The sequence below is a fragment of the Molossus molossus genome, unplaced genomic scaffold (assembly GCF_014108415.1).
Source record: "Molossus molossus isolate mMolMol1 unplaced genomic scaffold, mMolMol1.p scaffold_m16_p_1, whole genome shotgun sequence".
In the NCBI taxonomy this organism is placed as follows: Eukaryota; Metazoa; Chordata; class Mammalia; order Chiroptera; family Molossidae; genus Molossus; species Molossus molossus.
In genome coordinates, this window is record NW_023425344.1 from 108,577,056 (window position 1) to 108,601,341 (window position 24,286).

At 37.7% G+C, this 24,286-nt stretch overlaps 1 protein-coding gene across 2 annotated transcripts in view; it reads right to left on the bottom strand.

Moving 5' to 3' along the window:
• The window catches only part of PLXDC2 (plexin domain containing 2), a 418,222-nt gene that overhangs the window by 160,632 nt on the left and 233,304 nt on the right, over positions 1-24,286 (bottom strand). For both annotated transcript variants that reach the window (XM_036242142.1, XM_036242135.1), the window contains exon 4: positions 17,528-17,597. In XM_036242142.1, the coding sequence (XP_036098035.1) occupies positions 17,528-17,597 (70 nt within the window). The remainder of the gene's footprint in view (positions 1-17,527; positions 17,598-24,286) is intronic.

The window sequence follows — 24,286 nt, forward strand, 5'->3', positions numbered from 1 at the left end:
TTAAAATCATGTTTTATTTTTTAAACTAATATTAGCAGTGGCAAAGCATTACCTTATAGGATATGTTTTGTGCAAAAGTTATTTTCTGGGGCTTTCAATAAAATAGCTAAGTAATGAGAGTTTACACCAAAGCCATTTTGTTTTCAATGTGCAGCATATATACAATGTTTATGGAATATTTGCACATATTATCCATAAGAAAAATCTACTATTTCAGAATTGCAGGACTTTCTCTTTGTTTTTACTTGGCAAGAAACAACTCATTTTAAGGCATTAACTGTAGCTTAGTCATTACCTTCATATAACACAAAATAAGGGAGGGTGAGCCGGCAAGAAGAACAAATACAGAGGGCAAAGCAAGGTTAAATACGCACTGCGTGTCTGTAGGGCAGGGACGTAGAAGATCTACACACCCATCTCTCTCCATAGTTGTCCTTTATCTAATTCATTCATTCTGGCATCACCAGGGCTACTTCTTGCTTAGATTTTATGACATTCTAAACCTCTGATATCATTTCAGATTTTGTTAGTAAATCTAAGATACCAGCTTTACCTTTTCCTTTATTTTCTATGGGAAATAGTTCCTGTTACTTGGTTTCGGTGGCAATCATGCTTGATCTTTAAAAAATAATCTGATACGCCCCAGAATACACTTGCACTTTTTTTTTTTTTTCCCTATTTACTACTTTGATTCTACTGCTCTCTTCCAAAGAAGTGGTATAGGATTGGTACACCATTTCCATCTGTGGGCACCGGGCACCCAGCACTTAGGTCAGCTGGCTCACCCAGTGGTGAAGGCTCACTTTCATTTGTGGTGAGCCAAACTCCCTGTCACTCAACTGTGCCAAACACAATGCTACTACACAAGCCCCACGGTTTACCAGGGTGTGCAAGTCAAGGGAACCGGGCTTTTCCCTTTTCTGTACCCCACAGCAAAAAGTTCTTGGAAAAAATACCCACACCATTGATGTAGAACCCAATGCCCATTTTCAGCTTTACAAAGTCAAGATAGAGCCCATGTGAAGATAAAGGTGGGACTCTCACCAAATGTATTGAGTGCTCTTCATCCTGTGTGTCTTACATCTGTCAATGATTACTCTCTTCGACTCCCAAGTGACTTCCATGTGCAAGAGATGTGTCAATGAACCATCACCTCTCAGCGCTCTCCTTTCTAGTCTTCTATCTTGGCCCAGTTAAGGTCCCATTGTTTTGGAACCAGACAATAGGGCTATTTTCCAGCAGCTCTGCTTTACAGCCAGGAGCCCCCTTTCCATGCATAAAACCTCCAATGATTCCACCTTACTGGTTACGAAATTAAGTTCAACCTTCTCCTTCAAGGACTGACACATAATGCCCCTAATCTATCTACCTGACCAAATCTCTTAGTGACTGTCTCCATTTGCCTCATGCACAAGTCACTGGACCACTCACCACTCTCCACACGTGCTGTAAACAGTTTACCTGTTCTACTTCCTCTGCCTGAAATGCCCTTCCCTAGCTTCTTAGCCTACCAAAACCCTATTCTTCCTTCAGATCAGATGTTGCTTGTTCCATCAATCCATTCACGACACATACAGTGGGAAGTAATTGTTATTTCTTAAAATCTGGGCCTCCCAAGCCTTTGGTAATATCTTTATGATGCAGTGTGTGTGTGTGTGTGTGTGTGTGTGTGTGTGTGTCCCAATTTAGCAGTAGAGCTTTGAATTTACTAATGTAACATTTCTTCTTTTGCCTATTTGTGAGCAAATCTGAAGGGCCATGACATGTATTATTTATGGTTTTGCCTAAGTACAAGTACTGATTGAATTACCCACTGTGGGAGGACATGCTGGAATGAGTCTCACAAGTAATCATGATTTCAGCTTGTGTCCCAGAATCCAACAGCTATGTTCTTTAGACAAGGTCAAATATAATTTTGGGGGAAAATTATATGCTCTAGTAATATTCTTAAATTGTGGAACAGATATATTCTTTAGCACTACAAGAAGTAGTTAACCTTTATTGAGTGTTTTGCATTTGCTGAGGACTGTTCTGTGCACATTATATGTATTATAGTATTTCATTCTCACTACAATTTGCCTGGTAGCTGCCACTGAAACACCCAATTTACATATACAAAAACTAAGGAAAATAAGGCACAAAACTATTAACTGCAGAAGCAGGGTTTGAACCAAGGCCATATTACTCTGCAATTTGTACTTTTAACCAATACACCCTGCTATCAATCTGCTTGTATGAATGGTCTACTGTAGGTATACCCAGGACACTGGTGCAGAGACCACACCTTTTGTTATGTCCCATCACTAGTGCCCGGCACTATTCCTTGCAAATAACAGACTCTAGTACTAACAATAGGTTCACTAAAATGTCAAACCTCAATATGTCTTCAACCCAGAAAAATATCTCCTTCACTCATAATTTTGCTTTCTTCTTAAATGCAATGCCATAAATTATCTTTGCCTTTGGATTTTCCCCTAAAAATTAATTTAATACATATTGGAATCATTTAGCTCCTCCAGCTATGGAAAGTGAGTATTGGCACAGAAAATGCAGCATTAGGAGAAATCCTTAATCTACACTTAGGGACCACTTGTCAGAAACAGAGTTAAAGTATATTTGAAACACCTCCAGGCCACCAAGGTCCTGAGGGCCATAAAATATTTAAATTTTCACTTTTTGACCCATTGCTGTTTAGATAATTTTGATTTTATGGAAAAAAGGTATAGTGATTTATAAAGTCTATACTAGGAGAAGTTATATATTCATCTCTTTCATTCTGTACAGGCTAAAATGCATTTCATTAGCATTCAAGTTAAGGCACCGGCAGGTGCTGTGGCCGAATGCCATAATTAAAACACTGCGAAGTTTCTAGGATATGTCAAAAGTAGCAAGGAAATCATTAATAAAAAGATTTTAATGAAATAAATGCAGGATATGGAAGCCATAGTCCACTAACAGAAACACTACTCCTAAATGTAGCCTATTTGTTTTTCTTTTAAAACAAACTGCAAATATATTGCCCCTGGTTTTAAATGATCTACTGCATTAGATTAAGAAATTATTTTTCATTACTACCAAGTGTCTCTTCATCAGGGATAGTGTGTCCAAGTGCCAATGTCAAGGTCTAAATCTACTCGAGGAAGAAAAACCGCTTCAGGTTAAGAGGCTCCAGGGGCTCAAAAAATAAACATTTCACTGGACAACACTGATACGCATTGGTTGAAGCTACTCTTGGTGCGAGGCAAATGGAATGAACATAGTGAATTGTCTTTGCTATACTCAAATGAACACCACAACTTGAAATGTTTTAAGTTATTCAGTAAGCCACACATTTTCATCCTAAGTGTAGAGTGTTAATAAAGCATCTTAAATATTCTCTGATTAACAGACGGATTCTCAGTATGTTCCAGCTGCAGCACACAGGAAGCCCTCTTCAAGCTAAAACATGGAGTAAGGGTGGAGGCTACAAACCTGTGTGTGTCTCCCACACGGAGCGCTGGGGTCTGTGCGGGCCTGTGTGGGCTGGGAGGAAGCAAGTTGGACTCCCACAGGAAATCATGGCCACATGTCTTTGAACTAACAACCCAAACAGGTTGATCTCATAAAATCAAGACCTCCACAATCTTTTTTTTTTTTACATGTTTGTTCTTAATTCTGCCTAAGACTGGGGACTAATGAAAGCTCCTTCTTAGTAATGAATTTGTTCTTTATACTTCAAAATTTGAAAAAAAAAAAAAAAAAAAGGGTGGGTTTATACATCCTTTGCCTTCAATGTAGGATATAAAAGGCTCTCATACAGAAGGCTTTAATTTTAGAAACTACATTGCTTGCGATATAAGCCAAGTGTAAGAGACACGGCAGTCACTCAGACTGTCATTTACATCACTTCTCTGAAGTGAACTGCCGTAGCGTGATGCGGGCTTGGCTTTCCAAGGAGCTACTACAAATGTCATTCATTTCAAGAATGAATCATTTGAATGAGGTGGTTGTGACAGATACTGTCTTATTAAATTCGACTCTTGAGGGGAAAAAAATGAAAAGTCTTCTCTGCGCCTTTTGAGCTCTTTCCACATAGCATATGCCTGTAATGTTAATTTGAAGAGGCTACCCAACAGTTTGCATTTTGATCAAGCTGAGAGGAGATGGCCAATCTACGGTGCACATTGGGGAAATAGTAGCAAAAGGATGCAGACTCCCTTTAAAATCAAAACAAAACAACACTTTGGTTGTTTCCATGTCTTGGCCACTGTGCATAATGCTGCAATGAACATAGGTGTTCATACACCTTTATGAATAAATGATGCAATACTACTCATCCATAAGAAAAGATGAACTATTGCCATTTTCGACAACATGGATGAATCTTGAGAAATTATGCTAAGTGAACTAAGTCAGACGGCAATGTCAAGAACCCTATGATTTCAGTCACATTTGGAATACAAAACTGAAGCCAACAAATGAACACATGAGACAAACAAACAAGCAAAAACTCATAGACACAGATAACAGTATGGTGGTTATCAGATGGAAACAGGGTAGGAGGAGAGGTAGTAAAGGGTAAATAGACAGTGATGGAAGGAGATTTGACTTTAGGTGGTAAACACACAGTGCAATACATATATGATGTATCATAGAATTATATACTTAAAACATATATAAATTTACTAACCAATGTCATCGTAATAAATTTTTTTAAAAAGCAATCTTAAAAACAACAACATTAAAAAGAAAAGAACAGGGTAGGGGAGATAAGCCATATTATAGCATAGAGCATTTATCTGGGGAAAGTTAATGAAAGACATCAGGCACACTATCTATAAATACTGCCAAACCACAACAAAATCAAAACAAATACACATCCCCAGTGACAAACTCTGGGAGACAGACACAAACCAGAGGTGACACAGCCTTGTAAGAACAATCCGGTGCGCGCAGGCTCAATCTTGACCTGTCAAGCCAGCTATTACAAGACAGTAATTAGATCAGCTGTCTAGGGATGAGTCGTGACTTTTTTTCTTTCCTTTTATGGTTTATAGGCAGCTGTAGTTGAATGTCTGCCTACAACCTCTAATTGCTCTCTCCATGTGTAACATGTGTAAGTAGAAAGATTTTTATAAGTTCGTTTTTACTACAGAGCCTCCACTGACCAGATGTTACACAAAGGGGCTCTGTTTCCCAAAATGGGCTTTGTCCCCTTAGCAAGAGAACCTAGGGAATTTCTGAAAATCAGTCTCAAGTCTTGTTGCCAGAAATTCTAATTGAATAGGGAGTAGTGGTGCCTGGGCTTTTCATCTCCACTACCCATGCCAACGTTCCCACGCCACCCCAAATAAAATAATAACAATTAACTAAAAAGACAAATCTTGTATGCATTTCAAAATATGAACCATTAGAAAATTTTGCTATTTTTATTAAAATGAAGTAGACTCTAGGCAAAAACAGCATGCATGCTATGCAAACTAACCTTAAAGGCCCTTTGCTAGGATCATCCTTCTCTACCCCTCCCCCCCTCGCTCCCCATTATCTTTTAACTAGATCATGGAGTTCTTGCCCCCTCCCCCAACCCCAGTAGAAATTCTACATCAGCCAATGTAAGTAGGTCTGGTGCAGGGCCCAGATCTCCACATCTAAAGATAACACTCCAGGTAATTCTGAGGCAGAGTCTGTTATTCATTCTAACCTTTTATTAGTTAGTTCAGTGGCAGCCACCTGCTAAGCATGAATTGTTGAAAAGCACAGTTGAGCCCTGGCCAGTTTGGCTCAGCGGTTAGAGCATTGGCCCGTGGACAAAAGAGTCACTGGTTCGATTCTGGTCAAGGGCACGTACCTTGGTTTGGTTCATCCCTGGCCCTGGTCGGGGTTGTGTGGGAGGCAACCAGTTGATGTGTCCCTCTCACTCTAGTTGAAGGTAAATAGAAAAATATCCTTGGGTGAAGATTAAAACAACAACAACAACAACAACAACAACAAACTGATTGAATAGCAGCTTCCCCTTTGTCTCCAACAGCTGAGAGCTGGCACTAACGGTGCCAAGCTGTAAGAGCAATGCTATAGGGTCAACCATTGTACAAACAACCCATTGCCTCTAGAGGAAAAAGAAATGCATGCTTTTGTCCTTGACCTGAAAGATGTATCATCTATATATGTATGGAAAAAGCAAGTAATTTGTATATTCTATGTGTATATAGAACACATTTATTGGACAAGGAATATATTCAAACAAGGAAGCCTCTTGGACAATATTAAAAAGGCACAGATTTCTCAAGAGAGAGTTTTACAGACACAGAGCTGATGTAGTTCCTTACCTCTGCCAATGCCAGAGCAGCTTCAGTAGCTGCTCCTGAAACCCTTCATTCTACATATTCTTGACTGAATACTAGATTGAGATATTTGCGAGCTATCCCATGAGGCTAGTTTTTCCATCTGTCCCATAGTGTATCTACTGAAGGTGGCCAATAGTTGTCTGTTGTCCTGTCTAACTGTTCTTTCTGAGGAATTCTTGGTCTGGAATTCATGCCTTCTGACCTGCACAGTCCCTGACCCTGTGCCTTCACTGACAATAGCCACCTATCCAGCTTCTTCAGGGCATCTCAGCCACTCAGAATGACCAATAAATTACCTAAAGAGATTACAATGATCAAAGAAAATATTTATTCAGAGTTGAGTTCAATGACTAAAATTTCATAAATAAGAAATTCATAAGTGGTAAATTTTATGCTATGAATATTTTCCTATAATTTTTTTAAATTAAGTTTTTACTATCACACTTTATTGTTGCAAAATTTAACTGTTCTAAATTATCTTAATTTTCTTCTTTCTGAATTAATGTACAAGTGTTAAGGATTTTCTCTTCAAGCTATTAACTAAAAGGATGCTTAGTTTTTAAAGTAGCTGTGAAAATTGATAAACCAATTAAAGGCATTTTCCCTTCTTTTTTGCCTTAAGCAGAAATTTCTCATTGGAACAATAAATCAAGCAAATTAAATGAAAATCTCTCTGTAGTCTTCAGGCTAGTCAGATCAATAGGGTCATCTAAACCCTTCGTAACCTCATTAGAAATAGCCAACAAAATGTTTAGACCGTTTTTAAATATTGTATCTCAGCTCCTGAGCTTATCAGTTAGAATGAGAATATAATTATGAGCTGTTTTTACATTATACCTACTTGTTTTCTGTGATATATTAAAAAAATAGGAAAAAATAGGAAAATAAAGGTAGAATATGAAATAATAGGTACACATAATAATATCTGCCTCCTCATTCTACAGCAAAACATCACACATAAATATAACTGAACAAATATTTAATTTACATTAGAGTGGGTCTTTAATATATTCTCAAACTGTAGTATTAGCAATTAAGTGAATCTCAGGTTTATGAAAGGCGGCCTGATGCTACTGGGAGAATGTCCATCCTCTAACCCTATCATTTTACTCATAACTTTTGATGACTTGTTCTTAATGTTCTTGCTATACAAAGGATATATAAGAAGCAAATGATATGTATGGTCTGCTGATTGTAATAATGCCTCCTGTTACCCAGTTATGACCACTGATACCACAATTAGAGAAACATTTCAAAATTCTTCTACCATGTGTTACAAAACTGCTAACCTTCGTGAGGCTGACAGTCATTGAGTCACAGAATGTCACATGGGGTGATCTTTAGTGGAGATTCTGCACTACACATAGAGATGACAGATTATACCCCATGCTGATTAAAGAGGACACCCCAAGTCCACTACAGGCTGCGGTACTTCCTATCATGAATGGACGAGTCAGCCTTTAATAGGAGCAGTGATGATGAATTAAGTCCCTAAACACCCCTGTGCTATGGATAATGCCATCAAAGAAAACAATAGACAAACTAACAAATAAGCAAACCCAGCCTCACTAAGAAAGTATTTTGAAAAGAAAAGAGAACACACATATAAAATTATAGTCCTCATAATAATAATATATGCTACTTCTATAGCATTTTCTATGAAATAGGTAATAGCATACATTATTTGACAGAAATCCTTATGACCAGGTATATTTTGTGTGATATCACAGATAGGGAAACTGAGACATAAAAGTGTAAGTCATTTGCGAGAGATCCCTCAGCTATCATTGGTCCGACTTAGGAACCCGCACATTCTGAATCAAAAGGGGATTTATCTTAACCTAGATGCCAGAGTGCTTCTGCAGGAATATGAATTTCAGTGGCTGGCTTCAGCAAGAATTGAGGGAGCTCGTTTGAACTCATTCCTGAAATGGCTAGGATCCAACTCAGTCCTGCATTGCCTAGTGTTTTTAACCCTTCTTTTCCAGGATTAAACAGTGTTACATGTGTCACTTGATTAATTAAACAGAGTCACCGAGGCTCCCTTCATATTCAATGGGGTGATGTGCTTGAGCATTTGTGTAATATTATTATTTATCTAAATTATTGAAGCCACGCCTAAGGAAGAATGCAAACAAACGTACTTGTTGCCAGTGTTTTAACTAAGGAGTGGACCCACAAGAGTATACATGGTGCTTTCCCGAGACATGTGTTCCTAAGTGAATGTCCAGACACTACTGACAAGTACACTCCTCTGTGGCTGCTATGACAATAGAATAGGATGAGCCAGGAGAAAAATCTACTTTCACCCAGACCTTCATCTCCGCTGATCCACCTTCCCCCATTCCTGTCCCCAGTCATGACTTACACACCATGTACCAATGGTCCTCCCTCTTTTGTTTTTCTATTAAGTGGCCTCGTCCATTCTACCCATATTCCTGCCTCTGGTGTTTTCCTTGTTTATGTCTACTGACTCAAGTCTTGCTCCTGGTGCCCCTCTCTGGATCTCCCGCTGTGACCACACTTCACCCCCATCCGCAAAAGCCAGTACTAACGAAATATGCCCTGTTGATACATAGCAGAAACAAAAGGGCTTGTAAATACGCAATTCATAAAGCCACTGGAAAAAGAAACGTAGCAATGTTCTCAAATCATCTGCTGAATCTACTGCGGGACACTAGAAGAGCCAAACAGCAAGGAGGACAGCTCAGACAACCGTCAGGTTTTCAGAAGTAAATCAAAGAGAATCATTTAGATACCACATAGCAGGAGTCACACAATTTCTCCCTTTGTCCAGGAATCCTTGTGACCTGAGTTTGTTACTTTAAATTAGTGATCCAAATGGGAATGAACTGCCTTCTGTCCAGCATGGTCCCTTCAGGGCCTTCCCTTATGCATCAGATCTCCAGATACCCTAACTTCTGCTCTGTGTTGATAAAAATAAAATAGAAAAAATAACTCCATTCACTTTTTTTAAATTCCCACTAGTATTTATTTAACACTTTTGTTAATAATTTATTTTTGTTACAGATGTTTCTCCTTTTTCCTCTCATTGACACCCTCCTCCCAATCAGCTCCCACCCCATCCCCAGCTTTGTTGTCTATCTCCATTGTTATGCATACATGCGTATAAGTTCTGTGGTTTATCCCTTCCCTCCTCCTCACTTCTGAGAATTGTCAGTCTGCATCCTACTTCTATGACTCTGGGTCTATCTTGTTCATCAGTTTGTTTAGTTCATTATATTCCAAAATAAGTGAGATGGAGATATTTGTCTTTTTCTGCTTGGCTTGTTTCACTTAGGATAATACTTCCCCGGTTTCTCCATGTCATCTCAAAGGATAAGAGATCTTTACTTCTTACAGCTGCATAGTACTCCATTGTGTACATGTACCACAGCTTTTTGTCTACTAATGGGCACTTGGGTTTTTTCCAGATCTTAGCTATTGTAAATAGTGCTGCTATGAACATAGGGGTACATATATTCTTTCTGATTGGTGTTTCAGGCTTCTTAGGGTATATTCCTAGAAGTGGGATCACTGGGTCAAATGGCAGTTCAATTTTTAACTTTTTGAGGTAACACCATAGTGTTTTCCATAGTGGCTGGACCAGTCTGCATTCCCAACAGCACTGTACTAGAGTCCCATTTTCTCCACACCTTCGCCAGCACTTGTTTAATAATTTGTTGATGGCAGCCATTCTGACAGGTGTGAAGTGATACCTCATTGTTGTTTTAATTTGCATCTCTCTGATGAGTAATGATGCTGAGCATTTTTTCATATGCGCTTGGCCATTTGTATTTCCTATTTGGAGAGGTATCTCTTTAGGTCCTCTGCCCATTTTCTAATTGGGTTTTTTTGTCTTCCTTTTATTGAGTTGTGTTAGTACTCTATATATTTTGGAAATTAACCCCTTATCTGATGTATCATTGGCAATTATGCTCTCCCATATAATGGGTTCCCTTTCCATTTTGATAGTTGTTTCTTTTGCTTTGCAGAAGCTTTTGAGTTTGATGTAGTCCCATGTGTTCATTTTTTTCCTTCGTTTCTGTTGCCTTAAGTGATGTATCAGTGAAAATTCTGCAGCATATGATGTCTGAAATATTCTTGCCTACATTTTCTTCTAGGATTTTTATGGACTCATGATTTACATTTAAGTCTTTTATCCATTTTGAGTTTTTTCTCATGTGTGGTGTAAGTTGGTGGTCAAGCTTCATTTTTTTGCATGTAGCTGTCCAATTTTCCCAACACCACTTTTTAAAGAGACTGTCTTGACTCCACTGTATGCTCTTGCCACCTTTGTCACATATTAATTGAGCGTATTGTCTTGGGTCAATTTCTGGGTTCTCTGTTCTGTTTCATTGATCTATGTGCCTGTTCTTGTGCCAGTACCAGGCTGCTTTGATTACAGTGGCTTTGTAGTATAACCTGATGGCTGGTAATGGGATCCCTCCTACTTTGTTCTTCTTTTTTAAGATTGCTGTGGCTATTTGGGGCCTTTTTTGGTTCCACATAAACTTTTGGAGTATTTGTTCTAGTTCTGCGAAGTATATTGTTGGTATTTTGATGGGGATTGCATTGAATCTATAGATTGCTTTGGGTAGTATGGACATTTTAATGATGTTAATTCTTCCATTCCATGAACAAGGTATATACTTCTACTTTTTTATACCGTTCTCTATTTCTTTTCTCGATGACCTGTAGTTTTCTGTGAGGAGATCCTTTACTTCTTTGGTTAAGTTTATTCACTTTTCATTACATGCAGAAAGTTAGTGGATTCATCAGGTTCTCTTATATGAGGTTATATACGTGAAAGACAATGGGGGTTGAGTTGATATTTATAATTTGATCATCATGTGTAATAACTCTCTACTGCTCTTAAAAGCCTTTTATAACTAGTATTTTTTTAAATTATTTTTATTAATTTATTTTTGTTACAGATGTTTCTCCTAGTATTAATCAAGGACCTCTAAAAGGCATGAAATATTATTCGAAACTAAAATTAAAATACTACTTGAAATTTTAAACAAAAAAGAAACAGAAATATTTGATACTATACTTCCTGAAAACCCAATCAAGATAATATACACTACTTTTTAACCTCTCTTATTGGGAACTTAAAAGGGAAAATACAAATGATTTTGACCAGATATAGGAAACAAGTCCAAATTCGAACTAAAAAAACAAAGCAAAAAATCATAGGTCCAAGAATAATGGTTGTTTTTTCTTGGGAGAGAAGCTATAGAACTGGAAGGCAGGGGAAGAAGGGAGATTTATATTTTAGTTTTGCCTGTTTGCCTGTTTTTAATGTCATGTGTTAACTTTTCAGATATTAAGAACTGATTACTTAATGAACACTTAATATTTTACTAATTACTATGTGGCAAAACAAAACAAAATAGATCTAATTCTAAATGGTTTTCTTATTAAATCTCCAACTAGGAATTTGTATAGAAAGGAAGGGAGGGTAAATCCTTTATACAATCAGTGTAAACAATATATGTTCATCATCATCTTTTTAATTCATATCATTTTGACTCATAATTTTATGTACAGTTGCCTGCAATTCCACACAGTATTTTAATTATAAATCAGCATCTGTCTACATATTTAAATTTTGGTGGCAGAATTATCTGGATAACTTCACCTCTTCACTTCCCCATTACCCAATGGAGCATTTATCCACCCCACCCCACCCCACCTTTTTTTCTCATCATAGTTATGGAACCCGTGATAGACTCATGAAATATCATTACTAGTGATGGCTGAAGGAATTAAAAATCAAATCATCAAACTTGAATCAACTTTCTGATTAAAAGATCCATAGTAGTCTAATAATAAAAAAGAGCCAATTCAAATATGTATATAGAAAGAAAATAAAAGGTAGTATGATATGCAAACAATACAAATTATTGATGCCATTAATAGAAATACTTTTATAAAATGCAGAAGACTATCTTAGTGCCTGAAATATTTATATTCTATAGTATATTTATTTATTTATTTAATTTTTGTTATCCTCACCCGAGGACATTTTTTCCACTTTTTGTTCAGATAGAGTGGGAGGGAGAGAGATAGAGAGAAACATCGACATGAAAGGGACACATTGAGTGGTCACTACCCACATGACCCAACCAGGGCCGGGGACAAACTGCAACCAAGGCACATGCCACCAGCGGGAACCGAACCCAGGTCTCTCCGGACCGCAGGCCAACGCGCTAACCGCTGAGCCAAACGAGCCAGGGCTATAGTATGTTTAAATAAAAAGATAAATTAATGCATTCAGATGGTGTTACCAGTGAACCAGAAAATAAGATGGTACTTTCAATTCATTTTGTGCTTTATTGTGTAGATGATTGAAGCTTCTGAAACAAAATTAAAGTGCTTAATAAGCAAAGATGAATTTTTGTAGTTTATGAATAAATGATCAGATGCTTATTTTTTATTTACATTTTAACTGGAAATATGTTTATTCATAATAAAAATATGCAAAGATGGGTCACAGTAAATTATGTATATATCTATATTTTAAAACTATTTTCTGTTTTGAAATGGTATTGTCCCTAGCAATAATACAAGGCATTATCTTCAAGTTCATTTCAGTTTTAAATAAATTTGTCTCTATAGAAAAAGAGAACTAGAGGGAGGGAGGAAGGCAAAGAGGGGGGTAAAGAGGGAGAGAGGGAAAGAGAGAGAGAGGGAAAGAGAATATTTTATTTATATATGTATGTGTGTGTGTGTGTGTGTATATATTTTTTTTCACCTAAGAATATTTTTCCTTTTTTTTTTTTTTTTTTTAAGATAGAGTGGGAGGGAGACAGAGAGAGGTGGAGAAATAAACTTTGATATGAAAGAGACACCTCTTTTGATTGTCTCCTTCATGATCCCAACTGGGCCTGGGGATTGAACTGGTGACAGAGGTATGTGCTCTTGATCAGGAATCAAACCCATGACTCTTTGGTTCAAGGGCTGATGCTCTAACTGCTGAGCCAAACAGGCCACAATGAGTTTAAGGGAGGCATGGGACATGGGAAAACAGTAAGATAGGAATGAAGGGAATTGTAGTTTAAATGTTAACATTTTACTTTCTTTCTCCTAAATCCAATGTTGGAACAAGTTCAAAAAAAATTTGTAGACATTTGAGAATATTTCTAGCCACTTTAGTTGCATAGAAACCTATATAATCCTACTTAAAAACCCCAGGCCCCAGTCTATATGGAATACCCTATAGTCAGCTTTATTTAACTTGACTATGGTTTCTATTTTTCTTCCAAGCCTTTGGCAGTTAACAACTATTTTAAGATTTGTAAGCCTTTGTCCAGCAGGTCTATCTGCTCATAATACCCAGTCCATCACAGAAGAGATTCATCAGGAGTCTGTGGTTCACAAGTCATCTTTTAAATGTTCTTAGCTTTTATTCACTGAATCTCAGTGGATCTTCTTGGATGGAAACCTTTGCAACCACAGTGATCAGACAACTAAATGACGTGTCTGGCACTGGTTGCTCCGCTCCTCCACTGCACACATCCCAGCGCAGGCGCTCTGACCCACACAGAGGTACCGACAAACCCGGTGCTGCTGGCCGTCTTTGTCTTCACCCCACACCTTACCTGCTGTCCGCTGCCAGAGCAGGCCAGATCTGTTCTTTCTCAAAGAAATGCTATATATTACCCAAATTTCTAATCTTCAAAGTACTTCAAATGGCTCTTCCCAACTTCCCATCAATAAACTCTTATGCCAATTTTCCATGAAAAATAAACAGATTTACTTGATGGAACTTCAAATGTGCTCATTCTGAGCTCAGTGCTGTCACACAGCTCAGCATCCCCTTGTCTGAAATGTCCCTTCTCTATTCACCTCTCCTCTACCTGCCTCCTTGCCTACTAAAATTCCATTAAGGCCAATGTCTGATGTTAGCTCTTTACTGGCTCAGAAAGAATAAGCAGCCTTCTGCTCCAGCACTAAAAGTCAACCTTCTCTTATTGCTTTGTCATGTGCCTCTTCTCTTCTTCGATTCTAAGCTCCTGAATGGAAACCATAGTTTATTCTTCTCTGCACACATTGAAGTATCATGTATTATGCCTTTCACATAGTAGGTGCTCAGTCAATACTGATTGAATGAATAATCAATGAAAGTGCAAACAAGCCATTTATTTAGCGGAAAACATTTATAAGAGATTCTGAAGAAACCCGGCTCAGTGTCTAAAGTATCTTCATTATGCCTCTCTAAAGAGGGTATGAATTTATTATTATTATTATTATTTATTTATTATTTTTTTAGGTAGAGTGGAAGGGAGAGAGAGGAACAGAGAGAGAAACATTGATGTGAAAGGGACACATCGAGTGGCTGCCACCCGCACGACCGACCAGGGCCGGGGACAAACTGCAACCGAGGTACGCGCCCTTAGCGGGAACCAAACCCGGGTCTCTCAGGACCTCAGGCCGACGCTCCAACCGCTGAGCCAAACCGGCCAGGGCGAGGGTATGAATTTATATGCAAGTTCCATGCTACCACATTTTAAGTAGAGAAAAGAAAAGTTTCTTTACATTAGTATTTTCTTCAACAAAAATAGAGATTATTCAAGACATCAGAAATTTCACTTATTTTGAGAATCTTTTCAAAGGAAAATGGGACTTAGAGCAATAAAGGTGATATAGCCATCTGTTTGGGTTTCTTTTCTACCAGCTCAGCTAAGGGAAATCTTACTTCATATTAGCTGAATCACCAATATGAGTTTGAAAAATAAAACAGTTTGAGAAATTGAAAATGCAAAGCTGTTCATATTTTTATCACTGTGTGTATACATTATGAACAAATGTGATTAATCATTCACTTTAAAACTCAGTGAACCACTAGAAACCCAAATGTCAGAAAACATAAGTAATGTCCATATTATAAAATAATATTTAATCATACTTCAAAGATGTGAGATAACATGATGTAATTCATGGTTTATAGGGGCAATCTTTTAATTTTATCTTTCTCTTTTTCCTTCAATCTTTCAACACATTAATTAAATGTCTATTAAATGCATGGCACTATACTAGCACAGAAATGCATGTCAAAAAGACAGTCTTTGTACAAATTTTACTTTTATGTTGTCCTTCTTTCCTCATTAAATTTAGTAGTTTTGGAAGTAAGCCTTGAATTTTTCCCTAAAACCAACTCTTCTGCTTGAGTTTGTAATTTTTGTTCATAGCATCATTTCTCTCCATTGGTTTTAAGCCACAGAATTACCAAAACCCTCAATATTTGTCACACAAACTATTGCAAAGTTCTTTCAATTACATGTACTAACTCCGGTATTTTTTTATACTTTAAGGCAGTGATTTCAACCAGTATACTGTGACACACTGGTGTGCTGCAAGAATTTTTAAAACATGCAGTTCTTAACTATTCAGTCAGGGGCACTGACCTCTGTTCCCTTAGATTGTCAAATAAAAGACTGACAACAGCCAACATGGCAATAGCCGTCTGGTATGAATCAAAATTATACTTTTTTTTTTTTGGTCAGGTCATCAAAATACATATTTTTTGGTTGCTGCAGAATTTTAGTAATTAGTGTGTGCCATGAGATGAAAAATGTTGAAAATTGCTGCTCTAAGTCATTACACAAATGTCTAGATTTATCTCAAGTTTACTACTTATCTAATAAGGATTAACGACTCAAACTGGCCCTTGAGACATTATGTAAAAGTGTTTCAATCTACTTTTTTCATCTTAATATGTCACACTTTTTGTAAACACACACCCAGTTTCACTCGCACTAAATTATTTATCACAAATATACCCCTCCCACTTCCTCTTCTAAATGCTTACTCAAGACATTCCTCCCTGGAATCCATTCTTTTCCTACACAACCACAGCAATTGTGACCGCCTTCAACACAGAGCTTAAACAATAATTTTTCTATAAAGCCTTAAAGAATTCTCACAGAAATTTGAGCTTTATCATCCCTGGAAACCTATATTTCATCGCGTGTATTTTCGAAGGGACTCCCAATAGTCAGCTTCACCTCGTCTACTAGGCCACTGGGTTATACATTCCTAAGGCAGAGCAGCTTTATTTACCATTGCTCAGAGTAGGTGCTCAAAACTTTTATTTGGTCGTTGATATTTCTGATTGCACATCTTTTCCAGAATCCTACATATCTCCCAAGTGTTGCATTAAAATATGGGAAGAGTAATCCACATGGCTCCCATACCACCCAGAAGAGCGATAATAAAACCTGTGACGGAAAGAACTCTGCTGTGGGGCTTTAGGCAAGGACTCTCTGCTTCTTTACTCCTCCACTGTCATGTTCTTCTCTCATTCTTCCACCGCTCTGCCCCTGCCGGTTAGGGCCACAGCGACAGTCTTTGGCATTCTGCTGGTCTCTGCCAGTAGCACTCAAAGATTAAAATACTTCGGACTCCTGTGATGTACTATGAAGACTGACAATTGCCTTTCTAGGGTATTGCTGGTCTCTAAGCTAATCTCCAAAGTTTGTGAAGAAAATAAAACTAAAAGTATTTAAACTGAATTTCAGTGTTTATACATACAACTCTCAAATGTGTCGTCAGTCGCAGGTGGTTCGGTTGGTTGAAGTATTGTCCTATACACCAAAAGGTTTCAGGTTGACTTCCTGGTTAGGGCATGTACCAAGGTTGTGGGCTCGATCCCCAATAGGAGAGGCAACCGATCAATGTTTCTTTCTTTCTAAAATCAATGAAAATGTATCCTCGAGTGAGGATAACAAATAAACAAACAAAACCTCTCAACTGACTCAGTCAACATAGGTGACCTTAAAGGAAAAGAACAAATAATTAAAGCTAATATACATGTTGTTGTGTGTTTGTATACGTATCTATCAACTATATACATTAAACAATGAAAACACCTCAGCAGTTTCCTTAAGCACCATTTCTTCCTCCCTCGGTCCCATTCATGCAGGCCTACCACACTACCACAAACAAGTGAAAACTCAGGGGAAAAGCAGAGGTGGTGAATCAAAGGTGAATATTATTATAACTACATTTTATTTTCCTGCTGCAAAGTTTTTGTAATAGCTATCCTAGTCTTTCCTAGGTTTTATTTATACCCATGACTTTGTGATAGAAAATGGTTTTCCCAATAAATGTCCATCTAGAAATATGGAGCGAATTAAAAATAATAACTGTAGTAAAACTGTAGATTATTTAGGGCGAATGGGTAGAAAACCACTTACCCCCAGTTGCCACAGTGATTTCACGTAGAAAATGGCCATAAAATGGAAAATCGAAAGACAGATTCACTCTCTGCAAGGAACAACACCAGAAAAGAAAATCAATAATGTACATAATAGTAAATGCAACATGAAGAGCCTTTCTCTTAAACAATTGATGCTTCTACTTTACACCGCTATTACTGCAGTGGACTAAAGGATTTTTTTTCCTGGTAATTACATGTTTGAAGTGTGTGAAAAGAATAAAGTTGGGCTGTTACAGTCTATTGGGCTGTTCTTTGCTTATGAAGGGCATCTGGAAGTTTCAACTCTATATCAAGCTATTCTCTCCAACATCACCACTGCCTTTTACATGTCCAGGGCAAGTCAGGTCAGTCATCATGGCGAGCAATTTATTTTGGGGTCCTTTTTAGATTGATTAGTCTTCTCCAGAAGAGTTCACGTTATCTGTCAAGTTATATTGAATGAAATCACAAGATTTTCTTTAACACAATTATGTTATCTAGTTTGTTTCCTGTTCATCTCACAATGAACTGCAGTTTCGTGGAACAAGTTATCTTGCACCTATAGATCTAGACCTGTAGACATTTTTAAATTTTAGATAAATCATAGTCGAAGAATAGAAAATGCTGGTTACTGGGCTACTGGAGAGCTACTTTTCCCTTGTATAGAGGACATTTGGGGAGATTTAGAAAGAAAGTTTAGAAATTTTGGCCCTCTGTTTTCTGAAAAAGGTCCTGAAGCTTGAGTTTTACATATATATTTACACATGTATATGTATATATAAAGTTTATTACTATATATTTTATTTATATAACATATTTTATATATAAGTACACATAATATATCATATATAATAAATGTATAACAAGAACAAAATACAAGAGAACAAAGCAAAACAAAGAAACTAAAAAACCCTAGATTTTTTGTATGCTGGAAATAATATGAAGCAGATGTATTATTACAAAAACAAAAACAAAAAAACAGAAAAATAGTGAATTGTAACAAAAATTATCCACTGAAATAAAATAATCCAGAGAGAAATTAATTAGTTGGTTTAGAGCCTAATAGCATTATAAACTATCTATAGTAAAGGCTATTGGTTAAAATTCAGCATTTTCCATTTTATCTCTCCCAATGTACACATTAAAAAAAATAGAGAAGTATATCTAGATTGAATTTAGCTCCTTTTAATTTTGCAAATGATTGCTTTTTTTTATATCCATCAGAGATTTCTAATAACTTATTTGGCATGAAATTAATCATTCAAAATTTACAGTGACTTTCAATTAGGTTTTCTTTCCTATTTAAAGAAAGCTGCATCTTCAGAATGAGTGTATCATCATTTTTACTTTTTGCTGACTAACAGGAACAATAAAATCCATTTCCACTGCAGTAACTGAAATGAGTGGTTACTAATAACACTAAAATAAAAGTTTCAATAGCAAAATCCTGTATCTCAAAGACATGTCAGAAATAATTTTATAAAAGCAGTTGCTACAGTATATTGTTTTCTATCATTCTAATTTATTTCCATGTTTGCGAGCAAATTGGTCAAATTTACAACCCTTGGGAATCTCACTTCCACAACAGGAGTTTGATTTAACCATATAATCAATAATCATGTCTATCACTTACCACCAAGGATGAACCAGAGAAATATGACATGAGTTTCTCAACCACCACAAATATTTCAGTACCTTTAGAATAAGATTGCAATATACAAATACATAAGCTAAAGACCTTTTTTAGCCCCATAGGTGTGGCTCAGTGGTTGAATATTGACCCATGAACCAAGGAGGTCACCAGTTCGATTCCCAGTCAGGGCACGTGCCCAGGTTGTGGGTCAAATCCCCAGTGGGGGGCATGCAGGAGGTGGACAATCGATGTTCTCTATCATTGATGTTTCAATCTCTCCCTCTCCATTCCTCTCTCTCTAAAAAAATTAAAGAAGACTTTTTTTTAGAAAGCAAATAAGTTCTCAAAAAAAATTTGAATAGCAACATCAAAGACTAAAATGCTCCCGTTTAAATGATCAATTTACCTTAGTTAGAACCATGGCTGCTTCACACTGATAAGAAATAACCATGACAATTTAGAAAGATCTTAACTTCTCAATAGTTGTGAAATTTACCCATTTCTCTCCGGGTACTACTGACACTCTTCCCCAAGTGTCAGTGACTAGTATAACAGCAACTTCCTCGTAGGTGTCTTGGCTTTAATTCATTCTCAATAATATCGAGCATATCCCTCCTCTACTTCAGATCTTTCAATCTACAAACTCACTGTCCCTGTAATGATGCCAAAATAGTGCAAATGGTTGTAAAGCCCACAACCAATTGGTCCCTGCTACCTCACAATGTTCTCTTCATGGTCTCTGTTCCAGATAGCCATCTAGAACATCTTTTAGTTCCTTGATACTGCCACCCTTAACCCTCAGCTCTGGTATTTTTACATGATGTCTCTTCTGACTGTTATAATCTCTCAACCGTGGTCAGTCATGGCTTCCATACTCTTTAAGCTTTGACTTAGTTTGGGTTACCTCAAATACCAACCCTGACATAAGGACTTAGGGGCAGATAGTTTTTTGAAAGGTGACTTTAGGAAGCATTTGCAAAAGAAAGTGGGAAACGTAAGATAAGAGGAACCAATAATAGGTACACTATTGACACTATTGGGTGTGTCACCTCTATGACCAGGTCTCCCCTTGGAGACTGAGAAACAGTAGGAAAAACATACCTCCAAATCATTTCATTGAAGGTCAGGATGGAACATTATCCATCATCTCCCATGCTCTATTGATTGACGGTTGATCCTGGGGGTGGCTAGTTCCCTTCTTTCCCCAGACAACCCTTGTTTGTATCCTCAGCCATAGCACTTGAGCTAGAAAGTTGCTAGTATGTTAGAAACTGGCCCCTACAGTTTTAGGTGAAATCAGGAGGCAGAGAGATGTGAGTAAAGCATCGACAGGGACAGCTCAGTGTCACATCCTCAGAGAGTTGTACCTTGACTTCTTGGCTCAAGTTATGTCTTCCTACTATACCTCACCTAGCACTCTCCACATATACACGGACACATAAAACAACAGCAAGACAGCCATATCATAACTGCTTCAGAGTAAAACTAACTCAGCAATGGAGTAGCTAAGTATGGCCCAAGTGGGAAGCTAGAATTTGAATCTCGTTTGATTGACAACAAAGGCAATGCACCTCATTATTTTGATATTTAAAACAAAGTGATTTAAAAAGTCACACTTATGTCTCTTGGCCATTTGTATGTCCTGTTTGGAGAGGTGTCTATTCAGCTCCTCTGCCCATTTTTTAATTGGGTTCTTTGTCTTCCTTTTGTTGAGTTGTATGAGCACTCTACATATATTGGAAATTAACCCCTTATCTGATACATCATTGGCAATGATGTTCTCCCATACAGTGGGTTGCCTTTCCATTTTGATGATTGTTTCTTTTGCTGTGCAGAAGCTTTTTAGTTTGATGTAGTCCCATGTGTTCATTTTTTCCTTTGTTTCTGTTGCCTTAGGTGATGTATCAGTGAAAATTCTGCTCCGTGTGATGTTCGAAATTTTGTTACCTACATTTTCTTCTAGAATTTTTATGGATTCACAGGTCACATTTAAGTCTTTTATCCATTTCGAGTTTATTTTTGTGTATGGTGTAAGTTGATGGTCTAGTTTCATTTTTTTGCATGTAGCTGTCCAATTTTCTCAACACCATTTATTAAAGAGGCTGTCTTTACTCCACTGTATGCTCTTGCCACCTTTGTCAAATATTAATTGAGCATATTGCCTTGGGTCCATTTCTGGGTTCCCTGTTCTGTTCCACTGGTCTATCTGCCTGTTCTTGTGCCAGTACCAGGCTGTTTTGATTACAGTTGCTTTGTAGTATAACCTGATATCTGCTATTGTGATCCCACCTACTTTGTCCTTCTTTTTCAAGATTGCAGTGGCTATTCGGGGTCTTTTTTGGTTCCATATGAACTTTTGAAGTATTTGTTCTAGTTCTGTGAAATATGTCGTTGGTATTTTGATGGGGATTGCATTGAATCTATAGATTGCTTTGGGTAGTATGGACATTTTAATGATGTTAATTCTTCCAATCCATGAACAGGGTATGTGCTTCCACTTTTTTATATCTTCCTCTATTTCTTTTTTCAATGTCCTGTAGTTTTCTGCAAATAGGTCCTTTACTTCTTTGGTTAAGTTTATTCCTAGGTATCTTAATGTTTTTTGCCACGATGGTAAGTGGGATTGTTTTTTCAGTTTCTCTCTCTGTGCTCAACATCACTAATCATCAGAGAGATGCAAATTAAAACAACAATGAGGTATCACCTCACACCTGTCAGAATGGCTGCCAACAACAAATCATCAAATAACAAGTGTTGGTGAGGGTGTGGAGAAAAGGGGACTCTAACACACTGCTGGTGGGAATGCAGACTGGTGCAGCCACTATGGAAAACAATATGGTGTTACCTCAAAAAATTAAAAATTGAACTTCCATTTGACCCAGTTATCCTGCTTCTAGGAATATACCCTAAGAAGCCTGAAACACCAATCAGGAAGAATATATGTACCCCCATCTTCATAGATGCACTATTTACAATAGCTAAGATCTGGAAACAGCCCAAGTGTCCATCAGTAGATGAATGGATAAAAAAGTAGTGGTACACATACGCAATGGAGTACTATGCAGCAGTAAGAAAGAAAGATCTCTTATCCTTTGAGACGACATGGAAGGACCTGGAAAGTATTATCCTCAGTGAAAGAAGCCAAGCAGAAAAAGACAAATACCACATGATCTCACTTATATACAGAATATAATGAACATAACAGTCTGAGGAATACGGTAGACCCAGAAACATAGAAGTAGGGCACAGACTGACATCCCTCAGAAGAGGAGGTAGGGGGTGGGGTGGGAAGCGATAGACCACAGAACTTACATGCACGTATACATAACCAACGGACATGGACAACTAAGCCAGGGACGGGGCGGGGGTGGGATGGGGAGGGGGTTGCCAATGGGGTAAAAAAGGATTAATATCTGTAACAAAAAAATAAAATAAAGAAAGAAAGAAAGAAAAAAAAAGTCACACTTAAAGACAAATTTTTGAAAAGTATTATTATCCCTCTTTGAAACACACACATACATACACAAAACCCAAAAATACTAAAACATAAAATAAACACTAGAATTGCAGGAACTGCTTTGAAGTTAAATGATTATGCATTCAACATAATTACCTTTGGATAACGAGATTATTCTGTTTCAGTATGGTATATAACACAGGTTTTGAGGGAACTATAAGTTTTACTCATTCATTCAGGCAGTCAACAATCAATGATTCACCACCTTATATATACCAGGCAGTAAATCAGGGACTAAAGAAAAAAGAGCAAATAAGTCCCACCCAGTTCCTTCCTTCAAGGAGTTCACAAAGTGGTACAGGACTGGATCACAGAAGGATAAACGGTAAGAACAGGCAGGGGCAGAGTAAGGACCGGGAGAGGACAGCTAACTCAGAGAGACAGCACTGACACTAACACTTTAAAAGGAACTACGGAAGCCCAAATGGTGGGACTCAGTGGTGAGCGTCGACCTATGCACCAGCAGATCCCCGGTTTCATTCCCGGTCAGGGCACATGCCCAGGTTGTGGCCAAATCCCCAGTGGGGGGCATGCAGGAGGCGGCCGATCGATGTTCTCTCTCATCAATGTTTCTATCTCTCTCTCCTTCTCCCTTCCTCTCTCTCTAAAATCAATAAAGAAAAAAATAAAATAAAAGGAACTACAGAAGTTAGTTAGATGAGACCCAAAGGTAAGGGAACAGGAAGGATGGGTCAAACTATGTAGAGAAAGTAAAACTGGAAGGATGCCGTGATTAATTGGACATAGGGTTGGAGTGAGGGAGGGCAGCCTATAATTAAGGACAGGTTAGTAGCTCAGTGATGAGAGGTTCACAGTGACACCACTGAGATGGTGACAGAGGAAGAAGAGTTATTTTGTTTAGGTGTGAGAAGACTCGCTGTGTCACTAAGTAGTTAAGAGTTCCCGTAACTACATAATAAAAATAAAAAAGACCCCAACGGGGCAACCAGGAAGGCTAACAGAATCCTAGACATTGTTACAAAAAGCCATTGTAAACAAAAAGAAACATAATATTGAGACTATGGTGCAATTATTATACCTTGACTATTATCCTCTCTTGGATCTCATCCCTTAAGTAAAAGGGAAAAGGGTTCAAGAAAATTGTCATGTGAAGACACAATAAATTAATTAACAGACTGGGGAAAATACCAAATAAAAGCTCAGAAGTGAAATTTTCAAGAGCATGAGCGATACATAAAATCAACTGAATTTACTACTTCCTTACACTCTGTGGAGACGAGTTAATTATTTAAAAGAAGAGATATGATAATTTTGAGGCAAGCTTTCTTTATTATTATTATTTTTTAATCCTCACCTGAGGATATTTTTATATTTATGTTCAGACAGAGTGGGAGAGAGAGAGAGAGAAACAGAGAAAGAGAGAGAAACATCGATGTGAGAGACACATCATTGGTTGCCTCCTGTAAGACCCCAACTGGGGCAGCAGACAAACTACAACCGAGGTATGTGCCCTTAGTGGCAACCGAATCCAGGACTCTTTGGTCCATGGGCCGATGCTCCAACCACTGACCCAAACTGGCCAGGAGGAGGCAAGCTTTCTTTAAAGTATCACTTCTTCGTGTGTGGAAGAATACATTTATGAAACA